Below are 12,669 nucleotides of genomic sequence, written 5' to 3' on the forward strand. Positions count from 1 at the left end.
GTTCTCCGGATCATCCCCTGGCTCTGATAACCCTGCTTTTCGGCTAACTTTGTGGTCCAGGTTTTGCATTGTTTTCATCGTGTTCATCGCCTCAGTCTGGATTGTAGCACTATATTGCTACCGGTATAGACGGCTCCGGCTTCCGGTTGTCTTCTCGTTTGTTTGCTTCACAACGTTCAATATATGCATGGCAACCACAACGGTGGGAAGCCGAAGCGCAATATGGGCATACCCCGTGTTTCTTGGTCTCGGGATGGCTTTCGCGCTTTGCGGCTTGGTCACCGCAGCCCAATTAAGCGCTCCACCAGAGTTGATGTGAGTCCCAGGTCGTAGCCTGTGGTGCCATTCGTCGTTTTTGTGCTAATGCTGTGCAAAAGTGCGAGTACCAGCGGCTTGATGGTTTCAGCCCGCAGTTTGGGTGGAGCCGTGGGGTTGGCGATATGTAAGAATACGCTCAAGAACAGAAACTAGAAACGAAGAATAGCTGACCATTCCTCAGATTCTGCAGTCTTCAGCGCGAAATTGAACAGCACTTTGGCCAGTAAAGTGGCAGGAGCTGTGCTCCCTCTAGGATTGCCGCTTTCATCTCTGCCGTCGGTACTTGAGGGGCTTTCGGCCCATAGCGCAGAGGTGCTTGGTCAAGTACCCGGTATAAATGAAGAGATCATCCAGGCAGCCGTCCAGGCATTTTCTCAGTCTTTTGTGGACTCCTTCCGAGGCGTGTGGATTACCGCTGCTTGTTTCACTGTTGCAGCTCTTGCAGGTAAGCCGTCCCAAGACCCTCAATATGTTGGGTTGTGGTGACACGCAGGATTGCTGTAAGAACTCAACAAGACCTCTCGGCTGACTGGTAACTGATAGCATCCTGCTTTCTCGTTGATCCGATCGAGGCTTTCAACCTTCATATCGACGCTCCAGCCGAGAAGGAAGGAGCTATATTCGGACGAGGTTCCCCAACGAGGATATGAATCACTTGTCAGTTGGGACGCATTTATTGATGGCTAGATGAGGTTGCTCTACCCCCTTGCCCACCACTCACAGAGTGCTTGTAAAGAGTCCGAACTGTTCATATAAGTCGTCTCCTACGAATACTCATTATCACTAATAAGAATTCTACAGTGACTTAATTTCATGAATATTGTAATGCGTTGAGATGCTGGCTCGTTATGCTGCCTTCAAGCTGCATCATTGCCCATGACGGCTCTCACCAACGATTTCATGTTCTATGCGTTGGCCACCTCTTTCTTGTTTCTCCTCCCTAAACGGAAGGGATTCAAAGTAAAGCCAAAGTCCATAGAGATGATACTGAAATGTTTACCCCGTCGGCTATCATGAGTACAAATGGATCTCAATGTTGGACCTTGGCAGCGAAATCGGCAGCGCTGCTAACTCCTGAGTCATCGAGCCCCGAGTCCGAGTCCTTGGCGAGGTAGCAGGACTCAAGTCCCAGTCCCAGTCGCACCCCGAGTCATAGCTATTTATACTCGTGAATTACCCTCTACTCTTCGAGAAGCCCCTGTATTATCCAGTAATCATAGAAAAGTAGATCTATAGGTTCTTAATAAGATATTACACTCTACTATAATAATCCTCCTAGCAAGAAAAAGGACCCTTTCGATTTCAGCGGAAGTTACAGGTAAAGAAAGAGGTGTACATAAGGATAATGTAACTATCAATCGAAGAACAGTCTATATATAGTAAAATACTGGAGTCAGACTCGAGTCTTTACCATCCCCTGTAGATCTGCACGGCAGTGTGGGAAACCTCGCGCGTTTGTTCCCAAAACGGCAAAAATACATCGGTACGGTAGCTGGGAAGCACCCTGCATGGATAGTTCTCAGCGAATTCTTGCTTGGTAAGATTGCTACTCCCAGACATTGCCCGAACTTCCTATTATCAAACGCTTAGAGTCAGGGCTATTCACGCGTATAAAGAGGCCCTCAGCCACCCCATCAAGCTTCGGTTTCGAGGATACAAGACATCCTATTCAACCAAAAAGCCTTATTGATCTCCATAAACTTGGAGAAACACTATCAGCATAGTTCAAAGCGCCTTGTTGGCAGCGAACATCGTTGTAGCAGCTCTCACCGTCCTTACCTCTGCCTCCCAGAACTCATCCTCTACGCTGACCAAACTGACGACGCAGCAATGTAGCGAGTCTTAAGCGTGCCGACTGGTAATCCTTCCAACTGCCTGGGGTGAATCAAATATTTCCCACAGCCTATCGACCACACGACGTTCGACGGAAACTATTCCAATGCAAACGCGACTTTCCTGCAACAATATATCCTCACGACACTTTCTACAAGCCTGGAGGCCAGATTCTTTTCTTCCAAGGTGGCGAGAGTGCTAACTTGGGCTGTACGAATCAAGCTTGATGCCTGAATGGGCTCGGGAGCTTGACGCTGATCATCTCTTTGGAGCATCGTTAATTGGCATTACCACTCCCCACGGCCTTAATTATACGGGACATGCCAGCTGGGATCCAAGGCTACTTGAACCCTTGAGCCAAAACGGATCAAGAATATCCGATGGAAGGATATTTTCAAACCCTGGTTCGCCCTCGAGCAACCTGAAAAGGATCCTTTCGATCAATAAAGAGGGTACAGAACTACGACCTATACCGTCACAACTCGAAAGCACGTCTGGTGTATCCGTGGCAGAACCAAGAAGGTCTGCGTCCCAGGTCTCTATTACACGCGTGAAAGCTCACCGTTTGAATCCACAAAATCACGACAATATTCAGCCGGCGGCAGAGGGAGATCAAACGGTTTGCTGGGAGCTGCATTAGCAGAAGCGCTGGTCATTTCGTTCTGGCGAACGGCACTGAGGGGTTGCACTGTATGTATTGAGTATCTGGACCTATGCCATTCTACCCAAAGATTAGCTATCTGAGCTTAATAGGACCTGGTATTGCGGATATTCGCTGAAGCAAGCTCTGAAGGGGGCTTCCGTCGCAGAGGGAGAGTCACGGCTATTGGTGAGTCGTTTTCTTCTCCCAGGCAACACACAATGGTCAGCTCTTCCGTAACAGGTGATTGAGACAATTTCAGCATGCATCTCCGTCATAATTTCTCTCTCAAGAGGACCGCTAAACTAGAGAGCATCTGTCGTCCGAACTAGGCCTTGACATGGGTTGGGTTGGGACTAATACTGGCCCTTAGTCAACCCAGCCCGGCGGGTTCTGGGTTCCTAAAAGTCAAGACTCAGCCTAGCCCATAACTGACCGGGTTAACTCAATCCATGTCAAGGCCTAGTCTGAACTAATGTCGCTTTCGAAACACAAAGATCGCTACAGTTGTAAGTTGCTCAATGTTTACGAGACGGATACACTGGAATATCTGTCGATGCCCGCACACCGTCGTACAGGACTGCACTGCTAACTCCGGAATTCACCCCGATAACGAATGAATATTCCTTGTGCTCTGACATGGTCCTGGACCATTCTAAATGTGGAGAAAATTGCATCACGAATGTCAAGGTATCGTTGTAGCTGGCACACAAGTAAAGGTATGAGAAACTGATGGAGAAAAATCTAGGGCATTTCATCCCACAAAACGTAAGTAGGGCGTTCGACCAAGACATCTTTTACAGCTCAGTCGGTCTGTACAAGATCGGCGACAATCCCATCGGTGGAACACAGGTTTACATTGCTGGTTGGCAATTGAATGCAACATCTAACGAGGGACTCTTAGACGAAGAGCTCTGAATTTAACTAACAAGATCGATATTTGACTTCTCACAGCTGCAGTTTGCAGGGTGGGATCGTCGCATAGAAAGTGAATCTTACAAGAGGTATCCTGACCTTACCACCTCGAAGTGAAGACCACTTTCTGCAGGCAGTGTATAATCGTCATCCAATCAAGCAACAATACCAGAACCGGCTGACGAGCAAACAGAGAGCTAGTTTCTCTAGGAATAGGTGGCCGCGACAGCGTCTTTGGCGGGTTTCAATATGCCGGCGACTACTTATATAGCTCCACAGCAACTGTCGCGTTCTCAGGAGCTATAAGCAGCAGGACGTTTGAGGTTCCCTTGCAAATCAAATGATCAGAAACACGACCACTCGAGCACTCCCCACCGTTCGGTTGAATCGGATCCCCGTACCGAAGAAGCCTTGCCAAATGGTGTTTCTCCACTTGCGGGCTTGATGGAATTATCGACTGCTTCTAAGCGGTTCATGATCGGCTTAAAGCTGTGGGAGCAATCTCAGATTCACCCGGTTAAAGTGTATCCTCGTGGTCAGGTGCTGCCGCCGATGAACTGATTGACTGAAGCTCGATAATCGGCTCAAGTTTGGAAATCACGGTCGTTTTATTCTTCAACACGTTTGATCAATTTGTAGCCGGCGCTGGCGTCCAAGTAGTCATGCGCGTGGCTTTCCGTTTGAAATTGTGTTATGCTTCACGCCAGGACGGCCCACGCAACAGCGTGTACCATCGTTTGCAGGACGCAAAATAATATGAACATTGGACTGCCCTCTGATCTTGGGTGGCGAAGAAGTACTGGATAATTGAAGCGGGCGCTGGTATTCCCGCAACGCTGAAATTGAAAAGCCATGCGGAACCCGCTTTGAGAGCATCGATATCAATATCCGTGTTCTGTATAGGTTCGTCCACTTGCTCGACTGAGAGCATAGAAAAGTTAAGACTTGAAGTAGCTATTGAAGCGTGCCGACGATGGATCGAGAACGTCGTCGTAACTTCCGTGGGTTCGATGTCTGTTGTACCCACCTTCTCATGCACACCTTGAGTACACACGTAGAGACCTGAATCCATGAGGGCCATTCGGTTAAAAAGGGGTTTCAAACGCACCGGCGATCAATGCACCCACAGTCGACCCACTCCTTGCTAGACGGAACTTTATTGCAATTATGAGGCCTCCTTCCCCAAATAGTGCGCAGTCGTGTTCAACCGAAGTGACGTATACTCGAATGAGCGAGGTGCTGACAACAGAGATGTAAGTGTCCGTTGGGCTGAGAATTCTCGGGCTTAATTATTACTAACACCCTTCCTTGCAGAGCCTTGCCAACTCAGTTCTATATATTTCCAAACAGATTTCAGTGGAACGGAACGTTGCCCACCGAAGATTGCTCTGGTAACCCCACCTGCTCGACCGATTCCAGCGTAGTGGTGATGGTGGACCACTGGTCACAAGAGTCAATTTTTACGACCCCGACACACAGCGCCGGCCAGACCTGGAAGGCATGGTGTTCAACTCTTCTTTCAGACCGATCGGTCGGGTGGGGGAAACATACAAGACACTGTTTACAGACGAAGGTGCCTTACAATTATGTTCGTCGACCCCACTTCCGACACCTGCCGTCGTTGAGCTGACCGCAAGGTTCATCACTGCCACCTCCGTGTCCTTCGAAGGCACCTCCAGCGGCATGGTCGAACCCTCTAGTGACGTTGGGGAATCGGTCCTCGGGGCTCACCACAACAACAGTCATCTCCGGGACCTCTACCGCGCCAACAAACAAAGTCCCGAAAACGAGCTCCGCATCCTAGACATGGTCAGTGCTGTTTGTGGCAATTCTGGTCCTTACAGTTTGACCATCAAGAGTGCTGGATAATGGAGTCGGCATTGTGAAGAAGAATCTACACTGGCTGCCACGGTGTCAAGCTTCCGCGCTCTAGCCTTGACATACATATGCAACAGGGATAACGTAGTTCACCCCAAGCGGCGCACTTTTCCCCTACCACACGACGAGAAATTTCGATTGCACAACCACAACAATGACATTCAACCAGAGGATGTCGGCTTCTTCCATCGAATGCGTGGTGAGGAGGATGGCGCGATCAGGCGCGACCTTGCCCAAACCACCCATCTCACAGCACCTACAGTTCCTGGAGGCAACCCCGAGTATCACATGCGCCAATTGAAGGCATATGCATTGACCAGCGATAAGGACACATTCGTGAGAGGAGCTACACGTTACCGCGATAACCGAGACCTGGCAATGACATATCGAGACGGCTTTATTGAGCAAGCCAATGATAGGGCTCGTAAGATGCCTATCTCCAGCTCGACTACTACTTTCTCGGACAGCCGTACCTCATTGTCACCATTGATTGTCGGTGAGGACACTTCTCAAGATGAAATGGCTCGCAATGAGGTCACACCGGTCAAGCGCCTGCGGCCAGATCCCATGCCACCTGATAGCCACGAAGCTACCACCGGGCAATCATCTCGCACTACCTCTCCCTTGACCCCACAACGCTCCGCTGCAGCAGATCTCACGCCGTTGGACGATACAGTGACGGGTCGAGGGACTTGCCCTTCTAACAACCAAGTTCAGACTTTACAGAATGCAATCGAAGTGCCTTCGAAGCGGATGCGCCATGAAGGAGCGTTGGGATGGTGCATCAAGCATGAAAGCACAGCCACCTCATCCAGTATTTTCACAATCCTCTTGTGCCACCTCTCTCCAATATTCAAAACTCAAGAGCAACAGTCTGGAGGTATTCTGCAAGCACGGAAATATGTTCAAATGACATCACCAGCGTGTTTCATGCGTCGGAAACTCCCCTGGCAAAGCCTCAAGGCTAAGCGACATTCTACATATCTGCTTATTTTGAAGATGAAGTAGGCCACCATTTCTAGCGAGCTCTATACAGGCCTACAGTAAGAGTTCGCAGGCTACATAAATTGTGTGCATAGTTTACGTGATAATAACCTGCCAGGCTATCAGTACCTCCGGAAGATATTCACCAAGCTCTTCCGTCGACAAAAGGTTCGAGTACGACAATGTGTGTGACCTCAAGATTCGGGAATTCCAGAGGCTGGAGGCTGAGGCCCAAGAACCGCTTGCATTGAAGATGTGGACGAGACACAAGGTTGTGGTAACATGCTTTGAGGTTTCAACGTTTCACAGACTAGGACACATGATACCTCCAAGGGAACTTTGAAACTGGAGACGGGAGCGATGCTGTAGGCCACAAATTCCTGATTAAGCTGATGTATCACTAGTCGCTAAACTACTTGTCAACACTCGTAGGTGAATCCGCGGAAACTAATCAAGCAGATCCTTCTTACGCTCAAGGCTCAACTTCGCTGCCTCCTTAACCTTCTCCACCCCCCTTTCCATGGCTTCCTTCACGTCATTCGCGTTCTTCGCGAGGGTGGCGTCATTTACTGAACCTGACATGATTGCTCGGACCGTCGTTGGAGGAGGCAGCTGTTGTGTGACAGCGGCGATTTTTTTGAAGCGGACATCCATTTGGTCGATCATTTGGTTGTATGCCTGAACCAAGTCGGTCAATCAGCATAGCATCAACCATGGACTACAAGGGGATTGAGCAGAAATGTCCTGGAACTTAGTACTTACCTCGCCGGCCTTGGCCTCGATAGCACCGCAAGCTTTATCTGTCCAAGCGGTCAATTCTGCAACTTTGCTGTCCAATTGCTCTGGGTTATTTGCATATCTTCCAAGTTCTTCGATGAGGTTTATGCCCGGAGTAATATTCTCCACCGAGAGCTCAACCCACATATCTGCCACATCCGCGAAGAGGGAGAAATATCCCCGAATGATAACGGCCGTGCGGTAAAGGAACTAAAGCTCTCATTTTAGTGGCGTTTCTGTGATCCCCAAAACAAGGTTGGGTACATACTTCGCATTGAGCGTCTGCAATTGTAAAGTCGCCGATTTTGGCATTGGGATCAATGCCGTCGTCGTCCCCATCGCCCCCAAACTTGCCCTTGAGGTGCTTAACGAATCTTCGCACGTCTCCGGTGACGACTACCTCAATCAGAGTCGACAGGCCTTTAAAGAACAAGACGAGGTTAGAGATATCACTCTTCATGTTGATGATGAGAGAAACACTCTCTTGGAAAATTTTAAGGGTTGTTTCCTATTTTTCGTGAGCGGTCAGACGAAGCATACACCAATTCGGAGATTGGGAAACATACCAGGTTGGCTGTTGATGCCTTGAGCTTGGAGAGGTTTGCCTGAATTTCGGCCATTCGATTCTGCTGCTGTGCAAGCATCTCTGTGCTTGCCTGGTAATTTGCTTGAGTGGCAAGATACGCTTGTTGGGTGGCGTTCAGTTGGAACTTGGCAGCATCGACCATTGTCTTTGCATGATCTGATTTTGCATCGACCGAGCCGATCTCTACGGCTTGTAGTGAGACCATTGGAAACTGCAAGTCGTCAGCATGGAGCCGGTAGAGCACTGTTCTGAAAGCATACCCCGTTTGGTGAGTTACCGGGTATGGACTTTGCTGTAGCGTAAATGGACGAAGCGTCAATAAAGGCCTTGGTAAACTTGTCCTGCCATCCAGATACCACGAGATCACCTGCCTTGGGAAAAGTATTGCCCGCTGTTCGTCCCTTGACCACCTCTTCATTTAGCTCGATAGTAATCTAACGAAGTGAGCATCATTGATTCTTTGTTTCGGGAAAAGTTCTCGGTTACCTTGGCCATATCATTCAGAATCCCGTGATATGTCGAACTAGTCTCGCTCGTGGTGGCAAGCTTTGAGAATGACTCCTTGGAATGATTCAACATAGATTTCAGAAAACCAGCTGAACTTCTCGCATTGTTCACGTCGCCCTTTGCCTTCTCCCAATTGACGCCTCCCTCCTTCCCGGAGGTCAACAGGACTTGAAGCATTTCAAAAAACGTGATGTCCTTATTGACCTGCGAATAAGCTGGGTCCGTCATGAAAGGGGTTCCAGGAGTAGTTGGATGTTGTCGTGGTCGAGGAGCCATATTGTTGTTCTTGGGATCGGAGTTGCTAGTAGAACCATTTCCCTCAATGGCCGATCGCAGCCCTGTGGCGGTTTCGCCAAGCTCACCTGTAAGAAAGTCAAGCTTTCCCATGGGAGACATTGATGCCATCAGGAGTGGGACAGCTTTAGAAACAACTTGATTGAATGTGTCTGCAAGTCCAGCGACAATTTGCTGGCCAATTAGGTCCCATCTAGTTTGAATTAGAAATGAAACAGAGGTTTGTCGGATTGTGCTCACCCGTCAGGAAAATCACTTGCTGCCTTTTGGAATGCGCTGGAAGTAACATCAAGTTCTTTCTTCAAGGTGTCTGTAGCATCTTTGGCGCTATCCACCGCCAGTTTGGTGTAGTCGAGGCGAGTTTTCTCGGCCACTGCATTGATCGTAGCGGAGCAAAAGCTGTTCTCCGGTAGAAGAAGCCTGCTCCTCGCAGGCGCTGTGCAACTCCATAACAAAGAGGAGCCAATTTTGAAATCTCTCATCGATCCTAAGTGCATGCCGAAGGCAGTTTTCAGCAACTTCTTTGAGATCGTCAAGATGCATGAGAAGATCATCGACGTCGGCGCCTTGATCATGCCTCCCGCATCTTCACTAGCTGATTGGCAACACTCCCAGTGACTTCAGCCAGCAAAGATTGTTCCCTAACTCACAAAACTATCGTCAACAAGCTAAAATCCCAAAATGGCAATGCAAAAAGCAGATTTCGTTGCCCTTGCGCAACTTTCAAACAAGACGGACATAGCTAGAGACCGGCTCGAACAGCGGGCTTTGCTAATGGATTCCATTGCAAAAGAATCCGCCCATTCCACGATAAGTGCTCTCGAATCGGCTATGGGACGTCCTGTTTACAAAGTAGCTGTAACCATAAGAGGGAAAGTTGATCCAAAGGAACCTTACGGCCGCGAGAAACGGGTGGCTCTGCTGAAGTCTTCAGTTCAGTTCCTTGAGGTGGCCCAGTTCAACGCCGAGCAAGGTTTACAGAGTCTGATGGATGTCCAAAGCCAGGAATGCCGTATTTCCTTCCATTTTCCCCAGACCCCATACTAACAATCTCCCAGATTGTTGAACTTAGGCACAATACCATAGCAGAGTTGAAAAAGATCGCCCAAGATCTGACCAGAGACTTCCAGGGGAGGGCGGATCAACTGGCATCTGAAGCGAAAGGGAAAGAAAACTTGACCGCCGATGCGAAGAGAGAGCTTGAGAGGCAAATCGGCATGACGCAAGAGGTAATGCAAAAAATGGCAGACACCAAGGCAGCTCGACAGTGGGATTTCTTCGGCGCCACGAAAGACGCCATCCAGCTGCTAGAATCCAAAAGCAAAGAGACCTACGACACGGTCCTAGCGACCCATAAGCGCTTAAATGAGTTGCTCGTGAGCAAATCCCAAACCGATCAGCACGAAAAATTCCTCCGCCAGGTTCTCGCCGGCATTCCTCCGCAGGAGCAGATCTTAGACCTGGCCGTTATGCGGGCTCAAGAAGTTCAAGATCAAGCAATGCAGCTGAAGCGCCTTTCATCCGACATGACGCTGATCATGAAAAAGCTGTACGACGCCACTGACATGTCGACTGCTTTCACTGATACGAAAGTGGAGTTTGCACAGCTAATCCTCGAACTTTGTCATCGGTGCCTGGTCGATAGCCGTCTGGTTGACGAGGTGATCATGATTAGGGATGAAATTTTCGACGGCTACGTCGGGCCTATGGATGAGGACGTCAAGGCTCAGCTTGAGCTCGTCAATACACGACTTCAAAGCTTCCCAGCCGTTATATCACAGCCCAAGAGACTATCGATCCTTGGGCCATCTTTATGCAGGTCGGCGCGTCCTTCTAGAAGCGAAAGCCATGATTCAACAAGCTACCCAGACTCTCAGAATTGACACCGATAACCTGGTGCGGAACTTCTGCCGTGGTGACGACCCAAAACCCGGCGTACTCAAAGTGTTCACAATGCTCTTCCAGTACGAAGGCTCAGACATCGCATTGCTCATCACAAAGGACAATCAAGGTGTCCATGTGATAGATGAGGCTTTCCAGGTCAAACTGGAGGACTATATCACCATCATCAAGGAACCTCATCGAAGTGGTGGAGATACAGCGATTTATGCTGCTATCTACGGCACAAAACTGATCACTTCTCCCGAGACCTATACGAAAATATGGGCCAATGGACCAGGGTGCTAAAGTTAAAATCGGGGATGATCTCTTCCGGGAAGACCCAATGCCTGGAGTTCTCAAGAGTGGAACGTTGTATATTCGACAGGACACATGGCCGATTGAGTGCTTTACAGGATGGGAAAGGGCATTCACTGCATATCATCAGTCCAGGCTCCGGCCAGGGGTAACAGTGTTGATATGATTTCTGCCCGTGATTTTACTGCGATCGGAGCAAGCAATTATATTTTACCTAGTGATACCGGTCGATTGACAGATACAACTGTTGGGGTCATTGCTTGTAGGCGAAGAGAAGCGTTCTCATGTGTACAGATGTGGTATTGACATTCAAGGCCGCTCTATGGAAACTGCCTCGGGAGTTGGCTAACTGATGAATTGAAGAACAAGCGGAGGATCACAACAGCGGTGATGATCAGGGAATACATGTAAACTAATGTCAGACAAATAATATTGATGTTTTGCCGAAACGCAGTCTCAATCCCAGCGAGCAATCAGATCTCGAGAAACGCCATGCAGCTTAGCGACAAGCTCCTGCATATTCGTGCGGCTGAGAGTTTTGAGGTGCTGCTGGTTTCTGTCGCTCTCCGCGGGTCTGGTTACTGGCTTTGGCAAGTGTCTCATCTCGATGAGTTTCTGGGCGATAGTCAGGTGCCAGTGAGTCTCATCGGGTGGGATAGGGGTGCACTTGGTGCATTGAGCCAGGTGTTGGGCCATGCCGATCGTCATGTACCTGTACTATGTATATATGTTATACCTTTCAGTCGTAAAACTTTGACATCGTCTACAATCCGGGATACGTTTTTGCTCTATTCATATCTCAGCCACTTAGAGTGAGCTTCTGTAGACCGATTTTCTTGGAGCAATAAGAGCCAGACACGATGCCCTCTCATATTATCGACCTAAAGGGGAGGATGCCCATCACCGAGGACAAGGATGCAAAATTCAGGGTCAAATACAAACGAGATTACGACGATTATTGGGGCGGTCTTGATGACAAGCTTCTAGACCCCCAAGAACGGATAGAAAAGGCTGAAATGCACCCGAAAGAAGCTCATTGTCGACTGAGCAGTTCAATGTTGAAGGTTTATCTCCCTGAACTCGCGGTCAGGACAACCGGAATATCCTCGCTGTGGACCGACGCAAGCGTTGAAGTGAAAGCGATCGTGCAGATTTGGACGGACAACATTGTCAACATTCAAAAGCAAATCGTCACTTATTTGTCGGACACGGGAAACGGCGCCAAAAAATTCATTGATATGTACTGCCAAGGAAAAGGCACTCTTAATTATTACCTCACGACGTCGAAGTTGCCGAATTCTAATCAGGTTGTCGAGGTCCGGATCTACCTCGCCAGCCAGGTACCCCCAGTCGATCCAAGCAAAAAGCTGGTGAATCGACTCATCTTTGCGGTAGCCAAATCGGCCGGAGGACAGTGGGAGCTAGCGCATGCACCACCTCCTTCCAACCTCGGGGCCCACCGTTCGCTTAGCCACGAGGCGGCAATCCCACCAGAAGTCAAAGGCGTCTACGTGATAGAGTGGGGTCAGGAACCTCGAGGCCCGTATCTAGGTACAGTGGGTTGGGATACCAGTGATCCAATCCCACCTCCGGGTGGCAAAGATCCAGGCACAAACCCTGGGGCAGATGCCGCGCCAGAAGAAAGACCTGCATGGACCAGGGGTAATATCTCTGGCCAACCAGGTGCTGGTTAACCATGGAATTCGAGCGAGAGTATCAACCGCACTACAAGGCAGAGAAG

General features: G+C 49.2%; 2 protein-coding genes across 2 annotated transcripts; one reads left to right on the forward strand and one right to left on the reverse strand.

Moving 5' to 3' along the window:
- Nucleotides 1–5,206: 5,206 nt before the first annotated feature.
- On the forward strand, nucleotides 5,207–6,592 carry A1O9_04007 (uncharacterized protein; the record flags this gene model as incomplete). The annotated part of the gene is made up of 2 exons (XM_013406299.1): nucleotides 5,207–5,549; nucleotides 5,598–6,592. The coding sequence occupies 2 exons, from the start codon at nucleotides 5,207–5,209 to the stop codon at nucleotides 6,590–6,592; spliced, it is 1,338 nt and encodes a 445-aa protein (XP_013261753.1).
- Nucleotides 6,593–8,345: 1,753 nt separating this feature from the next.
- On the reverse strand, nucleotides 8,346–9,229 carry A1O9_04008 (uncharacterized protein; the record flags this gene model as incomplete). Its single annotated transcript, XM_013406300.1, has 2 exons — nucleotides 8,346–8,925; nucleotides 8,973–9,229. The coding sequence occupies 2 exons, from the start codon at nucleotides 9,227–9,229 to the stop codon at nucleotides 8,346–8,348; spliced, it is 837 nt and encodes a 278-aa protein (XP_013261754.1).
- Between the last annotated feature and the right edge of the window lie 3,440 nt (nucleotides 9,230–12,669).

This window comes from Exophiala aquamarina (assembly GCF_000709125.1).
Source record: "Exophiala aquamarina CBS 119918 chromosome Unknown aczIA-supercont1.3, whole genome shotgun sequence".
Taxonomy (NCBI): domain Eukaryota; kingdom Fungi; phylum Ascomycota; class Eurotiomycetes; order Chaetothyriales; family Herpotrichiellaceae; genus Exophiala; species Exophiala aquamarina.